General features: G+C 42.8%; 1 protein-coding gene across 9 annotated transcripts in view; it reads left to right on the top strand.

The window, feature by feature from the left end:
* POLR3E (RNA polymerase III subunit E) overlaps positions 1 to 5,236 on the top strand; it is a 34,339-nt gene extending 29,103 nt beyond the window's left edge. For 4 of the 9 annotated variants that reach the window (XM_040458790.1, XM_040458788.1, XM_040458789.1 and 1 more), the window contains 4 exons: positions 1,632 to 1,775; positions 2,411 to 2,488; positions 3,651 to 3,776; positions 4,450 to 5,236. In XM_040458790.1, the coding sequence (XP_040314724.1) occupies positions 1,632 to 1,775; positions 2,411 to 2,488; positions 3,651 to 3,776; positions 4,450 to 4,506 (405 nt within the window). In that variant the 3' untranslated portion in view covers positions 4,507 to 5,236. The other 5 variants (XM_040458792.1, XM_040458794.1, XM_040458793.1 and 2 more) reach the window with 5 other exon arrangements.
* Positions 5,237 to 18,633: the final 13,397 nt, after the last annotated feature.

Here is an 18,633-nt window from a genome sequence, read left to right as displayed (position 1 = left end):
TGTCACTCTGGAGTGGCCTGCGCCCTGCTTGCCTTGGGGGCGTCGGCTTGGAGGCTGCCTGGGAACTCGGGAGGACCACTGACCTTGCTTTGAATTTTGGCTCTCGTGTGGTGGCTTTGTGTGACCTTGGGCCTCTTAGGCTCTGCGCCGTCCTGTGACGTGGGCAGATGTTGGCTTTGGTCTCCTGGGACTTGGGTGAGGGCCCCCTGAGATGTCTGAAGGCGCCAGGCCGCTACTTGGCCTAGAGTGGGGGCTGTCCGTGCAGGTTCCCTGGCCTGGTTTCCAGCCCCCACTCTGCCGGCACATCTTGTTCCTGTCGTGTTTTCAGGATGACTCTTTTTTTTTTTTTTTTTTTTTTTTTGAGAGAGAGAGTTGGGGAGGGGGCAGAGTGAGAGAATGTCAAGCAGGCTCGGCACTGTCAGTGCAGGGCTCCATCCCACAAACCGTGAGATCGTGGCCTGAGCCGAAATCAAGAGTCAGACGCTTAACCGACTGAGCCACGCAGGCCCAGCCCCAAGCTGACTCCACTTCTGTTATCTTTTGATCTTCTTTGCAACTTGTAGGTATAGAAACTGAGTTTTAAAGAAGGGAAATGAGCTTGTCTCGTATACCAGGAAGTGATAGAGCTGGAATTTGAACCTCAGTTTAGTGGCTGCAGGGCTGAAATATTTTTTTTTGAGAGAGAGAGAGAGAACAAGAACATGAGTGGGGGAGGGACAGAGAGAGGGAGAGAGAATCCCCGGCGGGCTCCGCACTGTCAGCGCAGAGGCTGATGTGGGGCTTGAACCCACAAACCATGAGATCATGACCTGAGCTAAAATCGATAGTCAGGCACCTGATCGACTGAACCACCCAGGTGCCCCAGGGCGGAACTCTTTTCTGCTGTACTGGCTCGTGCGTGGGTTCTGGCAGGCCTTCTGGGCTAGAGGTTAGCTGGCCAGGCCAGCATGGTTAGCATTTCTGATGCCAGGCCTGCAGGTGGCAGCGTGACAGCCCCCTCCCCCCACCCCGGGGCTTCCTGTCCCTGCATAGGAAGGGGCCCCGGAGTGGACGAAATGTAGGAGCAGAGCGTGTGTTGTGGACCATTTCCCTTAGCTGAGTGTGAGGAGTGTCAGCTGTGGCTTCAGGACGTGGTGCTGGTTATTCTCTCCTCCTAAGCTCTGCCCAGACTTGGCGCCAGACCGCATGACGTGGGGCTGCGGCTGCCTCTTAAGAGATCGTTGACGTTTGCAGTCCAAGGTCAGAAGCACCTGCAGCCTTGGGTGATGAGGCAAAGGCCCAACTCTGTACTTGAGAAACAGAAACTAGGATGAGAGGCCTGAGATCCCATGCTGGCGGGCCATCCCAGGAGATCTGGCCCTCGTGTCTGGGAGCCTCCTTGGTGTGGTTTCCTCTGGAAGATACCAGGGTTTGGGGGCCCTGCCCTATTTGGAGCACCCTTGCCCCCCCAGCAAAGGGGTCTAGGTAGCCCCAGGACGTCTTGGGTGCTGTGTGGATGGGAGAGGGATGTGAGGTAGGCTGCTCTCAGGTACCCTTGCCCTATTTCTCCCTCTTAATGGGGCTGGGATCTCTGGGAGACCATGGCCCCTCTGCTGCTCCCATCCATCTCCCTCCCCATGATCCTGATGTAGGGACCGTATATCGTAGTCTCCTCTGAGGAGGAAAAGACCTCAGATGTGTACACAAGGATGCTCAGGTCCAGGGAGCAGGAGGAGACTCGACTCACAGGCTTGAGTTTAATCCTGTTTCTACTATTAGACGTTCGACTGTGGACAGTGAGTAAACCTCTGCCCTGGAGCAGCTCCCTGCTCCCACCTCCCTGGTTTCCTGTGATCAAATGAGACTGTACGTGTCAGGGTCCCCCCGGGGCTTTATGTGGTGGTAGCCACCCCTGTTGTGTTGTCAGGGCTGGAAACTGGTCTACCAGGTGCCCTGAGCCTGGCCACCCTTTTCTTTGTCCCCCTTCAGACCCTGCTGAACCAAATGGCACGGGTGCTTGGGAGCTGGGCAGGGTCCATAACCCACAAGGACACGGCCCTCGAGAGAGGGAATCCCCAGATCCTCCTAGGGGCTGTGGGGGTGGGAGTGCTTCTCAGGACCCATCTGCGCATGTATATTTAGGGTAGGAGGACACTGGGTGTCGGAGCAGAGCGGGGAGCTAATGCCAGGCTAACAGGACACACAGCAGAACTCCCTTCCCCACCTTGTCAACTGCATCCGGTGACTTGAGGCTGGGGCTGTCCCGCTCCCTCCCACTGACGCCCTAGTGAGTGGCAGGAGCTGGAACTGGAACCCACAGTCTCACAAGGGCGGCTCCGTCCCTGAATGGGGCTTGTGTGGGCTGGGAGGGGTGAGGGGCGGGTGGACCCACGTGGCAAAGACAAACTACTAATGCCTAGGCCTTGGTTAGTTTCCCCCACAGACCGCTGCATCCCCAGATGAGCAGAAGGTGTTCGCCCTCTGGGAGTCTGGAGACATGAGCGATCAGGTGAGGTGACCTCTGCTACCGTCTCCCCAGAGCAGGGAGGGGGTGTGAGGCCTTCGGGGAGACCCAGAGTGCGGTAACACACGCTCGTTTTCCAGCCGCTTTCAAGTTTAAATATTCTGGCTCCATGTCCCCGTGTAGTGTTAGGCCGGACGTGCCAGTCATTTGACCGGAACCCTTGGTCCTCTACTGCCATCTAGACTGGCTGCATCCAAGTCCTCTTCTAAAAAATCTCCATAGACTCCTAGGACCAACCCCCGAGACTTCGTTCAGTTCCAGAGGAACGGGGAAGGGTCCTAGATATTTAAACTTCTACAAAGCTTTCCAGAGGATTCTGCCACCCAGCCTGTCTGGTGAACCAGTGACAGTCCACGTTTCTCAGGTGCTGGATTTCTAAGTTAGAGAAACTGGTCCATTTTGCCTCCTGTCACACCCTGGCAGGAAGGGTCATAAGTGTCTAGTGAACAAAATAGGAGTTAAAACAGCAGCAGTGGCTGCATGGACCCTGACGTCCAGAAATTTTCCTTCAGTCATGAACTCGCTTAACTTTAAGGATTTCAGAATAAACTGCTAAAACACTAGTTGGCCCTATTCCTAAGGTGTGGGGAGGAAGGGAGATCCCTCTTCTGCCTCAGCGGGGCTGCCGGACAGGCGAGGACAGACGGGAGGGCCTCTGTGCCCCAGGGCTGTGACGGGGCCCCGGAGCAAGAGCATCTGCAGGGGCTCTTCCTGAGCCAGCCTGTGTGCTCTTGGCCAGAATAGGCGGCATCTGAAGGGGTAGGAAATGAAAACAATTTCACAATTAATTTCAACCCAATGAGAAGATAAGTGCATTGAGACAAAGCTCTATGGGCAACAGTCTCCAGCCCTGTCTTCATGTAGCTTAGATGGTGACTTTCCCTGCATCCTAAATCCATTTTCACTTCTGTTTCGTGTCACGAAACACCACGTCTATACTGCCGATCCTCTGCTGGCGCTTGCCTGGTCCTTTCTTCTTCTTGGGGTCTCGGGACGACGGCTTGGTTGGGTGTATTCCTGTCTAGAGAAGTCCCGGTGCACACAGACTGCAGCGTGGAGTTCAGTCCCACGGCTCTGGATCTCTTGTTCAGGGAGGTTTCTCTTTTAGGTGACTGTTTCCCACAATAACATATTTTTGCTACTAAAGCACCGACAGGTTTTGCTTGAAATCTTTTCCAAAAATTACCGGGTCCGCCGGAACATGATCCAGTCGCGGCTGACTCAAGAGTGCGGAGAGGATCTGAGTAAACAGGAGGTGGACAAAGTGCTAAAGGTACACGCGCTCTGGGGAGCAGCGCCTGCGGTGGAGGCCGACGGGGTGGAAGTCCTCCCCCGCCCCCCCCCCCCCCCCAGCTGTGGTCTCTGCAGCTGCTCACGGCTCGTCCAGCCGGGTCATCCCTTTAGGTGACAGGGCCTGAGTCCTGACTCCACTCCCCTCTTGAATCCTGTAGCATTTGGCTTTCAGTAGAATCAATTTTTAAATTTAAAAGGAAATATATAATTTATGTAGTATAAGCAAGTCCTTAAATATACTACTTATAATGCTTTTATGAATGGACTATGGTGCAGATACCATATTGGCAGAAACATTGGAACACAGAAAGCTGAGGACGGTTTCTTTACATCCTGATTTAGTATCTCAAACATCCAAGGCCGTCTATGGTGCTGTTTATGAAGCACCTTTGTTCTGGGTCAGCTTATTGACAGTTTTTTTTATCTTGTGCTTGCCGAGCATATTCTTTTGTGGTTCCCCCGGCCCCCCCGCCCCCCCCCCCCCCCGCCCAGAGGAAGAGGGCCTGAGCCCCAAGCACTAAAGAGACCAGGCAGTTACCACAGCATCATCATCTCCCATTTGTGTTCTATTCATTAATCATAAACTGAGTCGTGAGGAGCCGTACTGGCCGGAGTAGCTGCCTCGTCTGCTGAACACCCCTCTCTCGTCACAGGACTGCTGTGTGAGCTACGGTGGCATGTGGTACCTTAAAGGGACGGTACAGTCTTGACAGTAGTCACAGACCACTCACCCAGTGCGTCGAAGTCCCAGGAAGGACGGCGGAGCCAGCGGAGGTGGACGCAGCCTCACCTGCTTCCGAAGCCACGGAGCAAGAGGACCTGACCGTCCCGCGGCTGGGGTGTCATGCTGTCTGGTGGCCAGCAGGGGTCACCCTCAGCCAGTGGCAGGGTCAGCTTCAGTTAGATCACTCCCAGAAGACGGCGGCCGGGACCTTCTTTACAGTAGAATTTGAAATCCCCAATGTATTTTGCTTATTATTTGGTTTCATTCTCCTAATAAAGAGAGTGTATACTGACCACAGGCAGGCTGATATAAATCATGGTTTAATATTTTACTTTTCAAACTTAATGCCAACGAGGTCTAAGTTATGTTTACAAGATGAAGAAAACCTCAAGGTTTTAAATATTTAAAATGTCTAGAAGCCAGTGTGTAGTTTTTGATTATCTGCTAAGACTTCTGCCAATTTCATTAAACAAACCAAATCAAATTGTTTTACTGTTGGGTTTCTGTGGCCACTTTACCTTTTAAAACAACTTAATGTAGCAGTCTCGACTGTTTACATGAACCATAGGAAAAATCAGAATCAAATCCATCTATTCTGTTTGCATAAGGATGCAAACAAAACCAGGTGAGTATGGAACGGTGTATAAGGTTATCACACTTTGATGTAAAAAGTTTATATTTTGTGTATTTTTAAAATAAATGTAACACTAACCTGGCATCGTGGTGCTACTGTCTTCAAAGGGTCACAGGAAGGCAGTGCTGTCTGTGCTCTCAGGGCCTCGATTACAGCCAGGGGAGGGAGCCCACCGTGGGCGTTGGGGTGGAGGGCGGGGGATGACCTGAGCAGCGCAGCCTGGCACAACCATGCAGCCATAGGTGTAACTTGTACATTTTGACAGTAGACAAGCTAGTAGAAATGGGTTATTTAGCCCAAGATGTAGCTAAAACGGCAACGTATAATTAAAAATGTTAGTACAGGGGCGCCAGCTAAGTTGGTAAGCATCTGACTTTGGCTCAGATCATGATCTCACGGTTCGTGAGTTCAAGCGCTGTGTCAGGCAAGCTCTCAGCAGAGCCCACTTTGGATTCTGTGTCTCTGTCCCTCAAAAATAAACATCAAAAAAGTGATAATAAAAAGTACAAAAAAAAAAAAATACCACGTTTTCAAGATCTGGTACCTTATACTTACGCCGTTTGCAGTTTGGACCAGCCACAGTTTAAGTGCTCACTTGGGATGTGTCGCTAATGTCAACCTTATTGGATAGTACAGCCCTAGAGGATTAGGAAGAAAGTAAGAGTAAGCTGGCGTGGGCAAGATGTGAAATTTTACCACCTAAGTCTTTTTCCATGATCTGTTTTGGGCATAAGAGCCACTGGTACCTGAAGGTTTAGTTGATGGTCTATGCATGCTCAACACCGAAAAGGAAAACATTTGGTAATGTAGTTTCACAGGACATTATGCTCTTGGTACTACTAACATGAGCCTGAAAAGAGTAAAAATTTCCAGAGTTGATCAAGAGTATGTCCAGTTATTGTATAACCACCTTACAAAGGAGAGACTCCTCATGGTGCACAGCAGAGACAGCATGACCACAGAGAAGGGTCTCAGGGCTCAGTGGGCAGTCATAGCCTGAAACACACTGACAAAGGGAAATGAGTTAAACACTGAATTCAAATAGGAAAGTAAACTTAAGGAATTTAGGAAAGAATTGTTAAAAACAAAAAAATTCGCTATAAGAATTAAAGATACACCAACATGAAGGAAAATGGCATGAGCCTTACAACTGCTTGGAAAGACCCTCCCCCACTCATGCTCTGTCCCTATGTAAAAAATAAACATTAAAAAATTTTAAAAAAAAGGGGGGGTGGTGTCTGGGTGGCTCAGTCGGTTGAGCCTCCGATCAGGTCATGATCTCACGGTCTGAGTTCGAGCCCCGTGTCAGGCTCTGTGCTGACAGCTTGGAGCCTGCTTCGGATTCTGTGTCTCCCTTTCTGCCCCTCCCCCGCTCGTGCTCGTTCTCGCTCTGTCAAACATTAAAAAAAATTTTTTTTTAAACTGGTTGGAAAGAAAATGACAGACCAATTATTAGAGAACAGGTCCAGGAATTTCCATGGTTGAACTATTCTCACATCTTTATGACAAGCACAAGGATTAAACTTAAGCATGTAACAAGCCTCCAAATCCGGAAGCAGCGGTTTAAAACTTGACAAAGAGAGGCACCTGGGTGGCTCAGTCGCTTTAACATCTGACTTCTGCTCAGGGCATGATCTCACAGTTGGTAAATTGGAGCCCCACGTTGGGCTCTGTGCTGACAGCCTGGAGCCTGCTTATGCTCTCTCTCAAAAATAAAAAATAAATAAATAAAACCTGACAGAGATAGCATGCTATGAATACAAATCCTAAGTAGTAGATTGCACTGGCATGTTAAAGAAAGAAAAAGCTACCCTGGGGTGCCTTGGTAGCTTAGTTGGTTGAGCATCTGACTCGATGTCAGCTCAGGTCATGATCTTGCAGTTTGAGAGCTTGAGCCCCATGTCAGGCTCTGGGCTGATAGCATGGAGCCTACTTAGAATTCGGTTTCCCTCTATCAAGATTACATATATACATATATGTGTGTATATATATATATATATATATATACACACACACATACATACATATATATTACATATACACACACACCCCCAGGGCGCCTCGGTGGCTCAGTCCATTAAGTGTCCGACTTTGGCTCAGGTCATATCTTGCAGTTTGTGAATTCGAGCCCCACATTGGGCTCTCTGTGATAACGGCTCAGAGCCTGGAGCCTGCGTCAGAGTCTGTGTCTCCCCCTCTCTCTGCCCCTCCCATGCTCATGCTCTGTCTCTGTCTCTAATAAATGTTAAAAAAAAATTGTTTTTTAAATACCCTAAGGTGCCTTGCAAAGAGGATACTGGGAATAACTACTGTCACAGACATGCAAGGGTGGTATCAGGGCATCAACACTGCAGCTCATACTATAAACAGGCCAAAAGGGAAGGAGGAACAATTCCTCTCAGGGATCAAGATCTGTTTCATTCCAGATATAATAAGTTCTTAAAGTAAGAGTAGACGGATTCTCATTAGCCTCAAATAGTAAAAAGTTAACATCATGCTAAATCAAACATTGGACATGCACCTTAGGATTGAGATGTATGTTTACTCACCATAATTATTTCATATCCTGGGTACACTTCTTAGAGCAGTTAGACAAAGATGAAATTAAAAAGTACACAAATTAGTTTCCTTTGTCTAGCAAAGAAGTTAGACAAAAATAAAGGAGCCAAGACATTTTGTTCCAACACGTCAACAGAATCAACTAAAAGCTGCTCTCAATAAGCATTCAACAAAATAGCTGGAATCAATAGATTTCCTATATGCAACTATAGTCAGAAAATGTAACAGAAGATCTTACATTCAGGAGGTGAAACTTCTGAAATCTGTAAGACCTAAACTGTAAAAATATGAAAACGGAGAAACAAAGACCACTGGAATAAATGGGAAAGCATGAACCCATGTTTTGCATCAAAGTCTGTGTCAGTCTGTACTTAATTTAAGTAATTTTTCAGCCTAATTTCAATAACCATTTATCCCCAAGAACCAGACGAGCCAACTTTAAAGTTCTTGTTGCAGGGGCGCCTGGGTGGCGCAGTCGGTTGAGCGTCCGACTTCAGCCAGGTCACGATCTCGCGGTCCGTGAGTTCGAGCTCCGTGAGTTCGAGCCCCGCGTCGGGCTCTGGGCTGATGGCTCAGAGCCTGGAGCCTGTTTCCGATTCTGTGTCTCCCTCTCTCTCTGCCCCTCGCCCGTTCATGCTCTGTCTCTCTCTGTCCCAAAAATAAATAAACGTTGAAAAAAAAAATTAAAAAAAAAAATTAAAAAAAAAAATAATAATAAAGTTCTTGTTGCAAAAATCATGCAAGAACAACAAAAAGAAACCAGCGAAATTCTGAGGGAGCAATGAGGGCAATACTCCCTTACCAGTCAGGAAAGTATCAAGCTAGATAGTAATTAAAAACCGCCACAGGTGCACAAGAACCAGATCCTACAACAGAAATAGGTTCCAACGCATGTAGAGATTTAGTACTGATCCAGGTGATTTTAAGTGATGGGGAATAGATGAAGTTTAGGAAGATTCTGGAAAGATGGTGATGTGATGTAGCTATTTTTTAGAAGTTTATGTATTTATTTTTGAGAGAGACTGAGACAGCATTAGCAGGGGAGGGGCAGAGAGAGAGGGAGAGGGAGAATCCCAAGCAGGCTCCACGCCATCAGCACAGAGCCCAATGTGGGGCTTGATCCCATGAAACTGAGGTCATGACCTGAGCCAAAACCAAGAGTCAGACACTCAGCCAACTGAGGCACCTAGGTGCCCCTGATGTATTTTAGAATCCCAGAGTCTAAAGGCTTGCAACTTCCAGGGAGAATAAGAACTGTCAATGGCACACAATTTTGGCCAGTTTTGGCTCTTAGCACAGTAGCTGCTGCTACTAGTAGTAGCTAGTAGTAATAGTAGTTGCTACTCCACCACGAGCCACATTCATGGAGAAGCTCGCAGCAGCTTGTAGGAACCTGGTGAGCAAAAAGATCCTGTTCAAATGCCAGGAATCTGTGATCTGATTGCCGCTTCTACCAGAGGTGGGCAGCTGCTGTTGTACCTCCCCTCACGGTTGCAAGCCTCTACAGCTGGGGGTGAAGTGACTGCCAGGGGATTTTTAAAGGGCCGGAATGCTCCCTGTCCCCCTCATTCTTCACTTTTTCCCCTTTGTGAGCCAGACATTAAAAACTAGGATATTCAAAAAAATGATTGTTTACATAGAGAAAATTAGAAAGTGACCATGCATACCCAGGGAAAGGCTCACGAGAGACCTGAGAAGCCCTGAAGTTTACACCTCAGGCCGATCCTCAGCAGACACAGCCTGCAACAGTCTAAGGAACAGACACAATAACCAAGAAAACCAACAAACCCTGGGAAAGAGGGGAGAATCTGATTCCCAGAGTTATTATTAGACTCAAGTGTCCAGTGTTCAAAAAACCACAAGGCATACAAAACCAGGAAAATACAGGGCGAAGGAAAAAATAAATCAACATAAATTGTCCCTGAAAGACCCAGTGGCAGGTGCAGTAGACAAAGACTTTAAGACAACTGTGTTTTAAAGACATTCAAAAGAACTACAGGATGTAGAGAAAGTAAAGAAAATGTGTGAACAAAATGGAAATAATAAAAAGAGACCTAAAGAAAAAAAAAAAAAAAACTTGGGCACAGAATTGCACAGAAAAACACAGTAATGGAAATGAAAATTTCATGAGAGGGATTCAAAGGCAGATTTGAGCAGGCGGAAGAAAGAATCAGCAAACTTGAAGATGATGGAAATTATCCAGTCTGAGGAACAGAAAGAAAGAAAAACTGAAGAAAAGTGAGCAGAATCTAAGGGACCTGTGTGACACCATTAAAAAGACCAATATACACATTGTGGGAGTCCCAGGAGAGAGAAAGAAGTGGAGAATATATGAAGAAATAATGGCTGAAAGCTTGTCAAACTTGATAAAAGGCATGTAGATAAACATTCAAGAAGCTCAATAAACTCCAAGTAAGAAAAACTCAGACCCACTGAAACACATTATAATCAAGTTTTCAGAAGCCAAAGAGAATCCTGAAAGCCTCAGAAAAGCAAATTATCACATACAGGGGGTGAGGAGGGTTCCTCAATAAGATAATCAAAAGACTTCTCATTAGAACTTTGGAGGCCAGAAAACAGTGAGCCAATATATTCAAAGTGCTTCAACAACAGCAACAACGGTCAACCGAGAACCTTATATCCAGCAACACTGTCTTTCAAAAGTGAAGAAGTTACAATGTTCCTAGGTAACAAAAGCTGACAGTTCACGATCACTAGACATGTCCTGCAAGGTGAAACATGAAGAGAATAGACAATAGCTTGAAGCCATACTGAGAAACAAAGATTTCAATAAAAGTAAGTAAATATATGGACAACTATAAAAGCCAGTATAACTATAACAGTGTTTTCTAATAGTACTTTTTGTTTTCTACATGATTCAAGAGACTAATACATTTGGGATGCCTGGCTGGCTCTGCCAGTAAAGCATGTGACTCTTGATCTTGGCGTTGTGAGTTCAGGCCCTACACTGGGCATAGAGCTTAATAAAAAAGAGAGAGAGAAAGACTAATACATTTAAAGAAAAACTATTTGTGTAAAGGTAGTATTACTGTAATTTTGATTTATAACTCCAAATTTTGTCTTCTATGTAACTTGAAAGCTTAATGCATTTAAAAAAAAAAACACAGTAGTTTATGTTTTTGGGTACACAATAAAGAGGCAGCTTTGTGACATCAATAACCAAAAGGGATGGGGGTGGGGCTGTAAAGACACAGAGGGATTTTTTTGGGTTTTTTTGTTATTGAAGTTAAGCTGGTATAAATTCAAATTAGTGTTATAACTTTAGGATGTCAAATGTAATCCCCAAGCTAACCATGAAGAAAACAGCTGTAGAATATACACAAAAGGAAATGAGAAAGGAATTTAAACATCTTATTACAATAAAAAAATAAACTAAACACAAAAGAAGACAGGAATGCAGGAAATTAAGGACAAAAAAGCTGTAAGGCATGTAGAAAACAGCACAATAAATTTCCTCCTTTTCAAAATTACTTTAAATGTAAATGGATTTAACTCCATTCAAAAGGCAGAGATCAGCAGAATAAATAAAACATGATCCAACATGGATGGACCTAGAGGGTATTATACTAAGTGAAATAAACCAGAGAAAGACAAATATCATGATTCCACTCATATACAGAATTTAAGAAACAAATGAACAAAGAAACAAACAAATCAGACTCAAATACAGACAACAAATTAATGGTTGCCAGAGCAGAGTGTGGGGAGAGGATGGGTGAAATAGATAAAGGGGACTAAAAATACACTTATCTTGAGCACAAAGTTATAGAATTGTTGAATCATCATATTGTACATCTGAAACTAATAACACTGTATGTTAATTATACATCAATTAAACCGCACACACGATTCAACCAGATGCTGTCTACAAGAGACTCACTTGAGTTCCAAAGACACAAACAGGTTGAAATTAAAAGGATCAAAAAAAAAAAAAAAAAAAAAAAACAAAAAAAAAAACCCCGATATTCCAGGGAAATTGGGAGACTTTAATACCCCAACCACAATAATGGACAGGACAACCAGACAGAAGATAACTAAGGAAATATAGGATTCAACACAGTAAGCAAATCTAGCAGATGTATAAGCAACACTCTACACAACAGAATACACATTCTTCTCAAATGCCGATGGGGCATTTTCAAGGAGAGACCATAAGCCACAAATTAGTTTCAACAGATTTTAAAAGATATCATACAAAGTATCTTCCTTGATTACAACACGATGAATTTAAAAATCAGTAACAAAAAATTGGAAAAGTCACAAAATTGAGAAAATTAAACAACATACTTTTAAACCACCAATCAATCAGAGAGGTCAAAGGGAAATTAGAAAATACTTAAGAGATGAATGAAAATGAAAGCACAACATGCCAAAACTTATGGAACACAGCAAAAGTGGTACTAAGGGGGAAATTTAGGGCTATAAATGCTCACATTAAAAAACAAGGTGGGGTTCCTGGGTGCCTAGTTAGTTGAGCATCCAACTCTTCCCAGTTCAGATCATGATCTCGCAGTTGTGGGGTCAAGCCCTACATTGGGCTCTGCAGTGGGCAAGGAGTCTGCTTGAGATTCTCCCTCTCCTCCATCTCTACCCTTGCTTGTGTGTGCGCACGCACTCTCTCTAAAACACAAACAAAACAACAACAAGAAAAAGGGCATCTGGCTGGTTCAGTTGGTGGAGCATGCAACTCTTCATCTTGGGGTTGTAGGTTTGAGTCCCAAACTGGGTGAGAGATTACTTGAAAAAAATAAAGTCTTGGGGTCCCTGGGTGGTTCAGCTGGTTAAGCGTCTTTGTCTCAGGTCATGTTGTCACAGTTCATGGGCTTGAGCCCTGCATTGGGGTCTGTGCTGACAGCTCAGAGCCTGGAGCCTGCTTTGGATTCTGGGTCTCCCTCTCTGTCTGCTCCCCCCATGCCCTGCTCATGCTTTCTGAAAAATAAATATTTAAAAAATAAAAAATAAAGTCTCAGGGCACCTGGGTGGCTTCATCTGTTAAGCATCTGACTTAAGCTCAGGTCATGATCTTGGGGTGAGTGTGAGCCCTGAATCAGGCTCTGCACTGACAGTGTGGGGCCTGCTTGGGATTCTCTCTCCCCTTTGTCCCTGTCCTGCTCACTCTCTCTCAAAATAAACTTTCTAAAAAAGTCTTTAAAAAAAAAAACAAGAAAAATACTAAATCTACAACCTAATTTTACAACTAAAGAAACTATAAAAGGTACTAAACCCAAAGTGAATGGGTTGGAATGGAATGATAAAGATTGAGAGATCAATGAAATAGAGAATATAAAAACAATAGAGAAAAGTCAATGAAACCAAAAGTTGTTCTTTGAGAAGATCAAAAAACTGAAAAACCTTTAGCTAGATAGACTAAAAAAGAGGGAGAAGACTCAAATTATTAAAATCAGAAATGAAAGTGGAGATTCTACAGAAATAAAAAGGACTAGGGTGCCTGGGTGACTCAGTCCTTAAGCATCTGACTTTGGCTAAGGTCATGATCTCATGGTTCCTGAGTTTGAGTCTCACGCTGGGTGATCTTGAGTCTCACATCAGGTGAGCACAAGCCCTGCTTCGGGTAAACCCCGCTTCTGTCTCTTCTCTCCTTCCCTCTCTCTGCCCCTTGTGGGATTCTCTCTCTCTCTCTCTCTCTCTCTCTCTCTCTCTGCCCCTCACTCACTTGCACCCTCTCTCAAAAAAATAAAAAGGACTTTAAGAGAATCATATGGTTACAGGCATTGAGTAATATATAGAATTGTCCAATCAATATGTTTACACCACTATATTGGGGGACCTGGTTGGCTCAGTTGATGGAGTATGCAACTTTTGATCTTGGGGATGTGGGTTCAAGACCCACATTGCGTGTAGAGATTACTCAATTTTTTTTAAATAAAAATTTTAAAATAACTTCAAACCACTATAGACATTGCTGAGAGAGAACTATGAACAATTGTATGCCAACAAATTAGACAACCTAGATGAAAGAGACAAATTCCTAGAAACACAAAACCTACCAAGACTCAATCACAAAGAAAATCTGAATAGACCTATAAATAGTAATGCATTGAATCAGTAATGAAAAAAAAAACTCTCCCAACAAGGAAGAGCCTGGTGGCTTCACTGGTGAACAAAATACCAGGAAACAGAATTCAAGAGCACATTAAAAGGATTATACATCCTGATCAACTGGGGTTTATTCCTGGAATGCAAGGAAAGATCAACATATAAAAACTGATCAACACAATATGCTACATTAACAGAATGATGGAAGAAAAAACTCACGATCATCTCAAATGATTCAGAGAAAGCATATGGCAAAATACACCTTTTCATGATTAAAAATAAAAAAACCAAACACTTAAAAACTAGAAAGATAACTACAATATAATAAAAGCCATATATGAAAAACCCACAGTGGGTACTTGGGTGGCTCAGTGGGTTAAGTGTCTGACTTCATCTCAGGTCATGATCTCACGGTTCACGGATTCAAGCTCTGCATGAGGCTCTGTACTGACAGCTCAGAGTCTGGAGCCTGCTTCGGATTCTGTGTGTCCCGCTCCTGTTCTGTCCTTTCTGCCCCTCCCCTGTTCGCTGTCTCTCAAAATAATAAACATTTAAAATTTTTAAAAATAAACATTAAAAAATTAAAAGAAAAAGCCACAGTGAACCTCATACTCAATATTGAAAAACTGAAAGCATTTACTCAAAGATCAGGAACTAGGCAAGTATGCCTGCTTTAACCACTTCTAATTTAACAGTACTGAAAGTTCCAGCCAAAGCAATTAGGCAAGAAAAACAGAGAAGTCACTCGGATTGGAAAGGAAGAAGTTAAATTAGCTTTTTGCAGATGATATGTAAAAATCTTATGTAAAAGATCTTATATGTAAAAAACTCTGAAGATTCCACAAAAACACTGTCTGAATAAATGAATTCAGCAAAGTAGCCAGATACAAAGTCAACACACAAAAATTAGTTGCATTTCTATACACTAACAATGAACAATCCAGAAAGGAAATTAAAAACCAATTCCATTTAAAATGGCATCAAGGTGGGGCACTGGGGTGGCTCAACTGGTTAAGTGTCTGATTCTTGGTTTCAGCTCAAGTAATGGTGTTACAGTGCATGGGTTTGAGCCCTGCGTTGGGCTCTGTGCTGTGAGTGCAGAACATTCTTGGGATTCTTACTCTCCCTCTTTTTTAAAATGGATAAATAAACTTAAAATAAGACTAAATTTTTAAAAAATTAGGGGCGCCTCGGTGGCTCAGTCGGTTGGGCGACTGACTTCGGCTCAGGTCATGATATCGCGGTCTGTGAGTTCGAGCCCCGCATTGGGCTCTGTGCTGACAGCTCAGAGCCTGGAGCCTCTTTCAGATTCTGTCTCCCTCTCTCTGACCTTCCCCCATTCATGCTCTGTCTCTGTCTCTAAAATGAATAAACGTTAAAAAAAAAAAATTAAAAAAAATTAAACAGCATTGAGCTTACTGCTGTCAACAACTAGTCTGCTTCAGATCTCCCAAACCCTCTTTTCTCTACCCCTCCCTCACTTGCACTCCAAAATAAACATTAAAAAAAAAAACAAACTATCCTAAAATTCATATGGAATCTCAAGGGATACTGAATAGCCAAAACAATCTAAAAAAAAAAAAAAAAGAAAAAAGAAAAAAACTGGAGGACTCATACTTCCTGATTTCAACACTTACTACAAAGCTATAGTAATCAAGAGTGTGGTACTAGCATAGAGAGACACATAGACCAATGGAATACAGAGAGCCCAGAAACAAACCCTCACATATATAGTCAAGTGATTTTTGACAAGGTTCCAAGACCGTTCAATGGGGAAAGGACAATCTACTCAGCAAATGGTGCTAGAAAACTAGATATCCACATGCTAAAGAATGATGTCGGACCCTTCAATAACACCATATTGCAAAAGCTTCTTAACATTAGGTTCGGCAGTGATCTCTTGGTATGACACCAGAGGTATAGGTAAAAAAGGGGAAAAACAAACAAACTGAACTTCATGAAAATTTTTAAATGTTATGCATCAAAAGACAATGGACACCTAGCTAGCTTAGGGGGAACAGCATGTGACTCTTGATCTCAAGGTCGTGAGTTCAAACCCCACGTTCGTTGTAGAGATTACTAAAAAAATAGTAATAAACTTAAAAAAAAAAAGACACTATCAGAGTAAAAAGGGAACCCAAGAATGGGAGAAAATATTTCCAAATCATATGATCTGTTTTATATATATATATATATATATATATATATATATATATATATAGAAGAGAAAAAACATCTTCAAAAGTGGGCCAAGGATTTGAACACTTATCCAAAGAAAATCTCCAAATGGCCAAGTGCATCAAAAGTTGTATCGCTAATCCTTAGAGAAGTGCAAATCAAAACTACAAGGTACCACCTCACACCCATCAGGATGGCTACTATCACAAAACCAGAAAGCACATTTTGGCGAGGACATGGAGAACCTGGAATCCTGGTGCACTGTGGTGGGAAAATCTGGTGCAGCCACTGTGGAAAACAGTATGAAGTCTCCTCAAAACATTAAAAAACAGCAATTCCACTTCCAGTTACAGACCCAAAAGAATTGAAAGCAGGATCTCACAGAGATACCTGCACACACACGTTCATAGCAGCATTAATCACAATAGCTAAAACATGGGAGCAACCCAAAGTGTCCACTGATGTGGCATATACATACAGATAAAAAAATGTGGCATATACATACAGAACAGTATTCAGCCTTAAAAAGGAAATTTAATACGCTACAACATGGATGAAACTTTAGGTCATCATACTAAGTGAAATAAGCCAATCACAAAAAGACAAATTCTGTAGGATTCCATTTACACGAGATACTTAAATCACAAAGGCAGAAAAGTATAATGGTAGTTGTCACGAACCAAGGAGAGAATAGGGAGTTATTATTAAATTGGCCTAGTTTCATGTTTAAAAATCAAAAGAGTTATGGGGATGAATTGTAGTGACAGTTGCATAAGCATGTGAACGTATTTAATACCACTTAACTACACACTTCAAAATGGTTAAGATAACTATTATATGTGCATTTTTTACAATTTAAAAAAAGAAAAATGAAGTTCAGATGGATCAAACACCTGTCAAACACAAAAAGGAAAAGTTACAAGATTAACATAACCACATAAAAATTTTGCTTGACAAAAATGCCAATAACAAGGTAAAATTAAGACAAACAAAAGATTTGTGATTTCTAATTGCAAAGTGAATTTTCTAAATGCTAGAGCTCTTAAATAAGAAACACAGGCAAAAGACAACATAAATGGCATAACAGATCACAAAATATTCAACCTTAATAAATGAAATTTAAACTACAAGGAAACCTCACTTTTCTTCCTTTAGTTTGGCAAAGGTCAAAAAGTTTACTGGCACGAGTGTGAGCAACTAGGCATCCTCCTATATTGGGGAGCAAGGTTGAGTAAACTTCTGCAAGATGGTAAGAGCAGAATGTCCTCTTTTACCTCACTCCTAATGATGTACCTTCTAGATTCAAAAACGTCCAAAGATACAGGGATTACTTAAATGAATTCTCATATATACATAGATAGGATATATATGTGATACGATGTGTGTATATGTGCATATATACACATCAGTGCACCAGCCAGAGGCCAGTTTGTTGTGGGATTTCCCGAGGAGCTTAAACAAAACTGGATTGTAACACTGACACCAGCCTTCTTGTTTCCTCGCTGTCCACATTGGTTAAATATACATATGGAGTTTATCTATGTCCATAGATGTAATACTACGGTACTATCATAAAGAATGTAAATGGTCAGATAAATGTTTCAAAGATACATGGTTCAGTGAAAATGGAAGATACAGTGAAGGTTTATGGTATACTCTTTTGCTTAGAAATAGGGAGTGATATACGTAATAACATATGCACAGAATATTTTGGAAGAATATACAAGAAACTGGTAACTAGTTGATCCTGGGGAGAGGAGTTGGGAGGTCAGGACAACAAGATGACTTACTTCACAAACTCTTTGTGCTGTCTCAAAAGAGGATTTTACCCCTTTTTAAATAATCCAAAAGCAAAATTCAGATTCAGGGCTCACTTTAGTTTTTAAATATTGTAAGTCTTTCCTAGGATTGAATAATCAAATGTTTTGAGTCAAATGCTATTAATTCAGAACCAGGTCTGACATTTCTAAACTTGTGATTATATAAAGTATATACATTTGAAAATATTTTTCAATCATATAGTAATTCTAATGAACACATTAACATAAGAATCCCAAAGAACAGGGAATAGAAATTTAAAAAATCATTATCAAATCTCAGAGATATCTGTTGGAAGAAAAAAATGGAACAGTTGGTTAGAACATTAAAATGGCTTCAGCTTAAAATAAGCAAGTGATCCATTTGTTCATTTTCACAGGTAGTTTTATTTGGTTTTTAGAAAAAATATATACAGTAAGTGGTACTTCAGTTCTCTTAAATAGTTTTAAATTAAAAGTATGCAAAGTGAGAGGATGAGTATATTCCCAAAGAACAATACTGTTTAATAAAGTAGCAAATGGGAATTTCTGCAGCAAGTCAAAAACATTTATAGGAACGACAGGAACTGAACAAGGGCAGCCTGTGGCTGTCAGCTTAGCCAGCTTGGACAACACAGTGAGGGGTTTGATCTTGCTTTTTTAGTCTGACTTTAAGAATGATTTACTGGGGCCCCTGGGTGGCGCAGTCGGTTAAGCATCTGACTTCAGCCAGGTCACGATCTCGCGGTCCGTGAGTTCGAGCCCCGTGTCGGGCTCTGGGCTGATGGCTCAGAGCCTGGAGCCTGTTTCGATTCTGTGTCTCCCTCTCTCTCTGCCCCTCCCCCATTCATGCTCTGTCTCTCTCTGT

The sequence above is a fragment of the Herpailurus yagouaroundi genome, unplaced genomic scaffold (assembly GCF_014898765.1).
Source record: "Herpailurus yagouaroundi ecotype Mexico unplaced genomic scaffold, PumYag 222, whole genome shotgun sequence".
NCBI classification, from domain to species: domain Eukaryota; kingdom Metazoa; phylum Chordata; class Mammalia; order Carnivora; family Felidae; genus Herpailurus; species Herpailurus yagouaroundi.
Note: the sequence above shows the minus strand (reverse complement) of the source record. Positions and strands in the feature narration are given on the sequence as shown.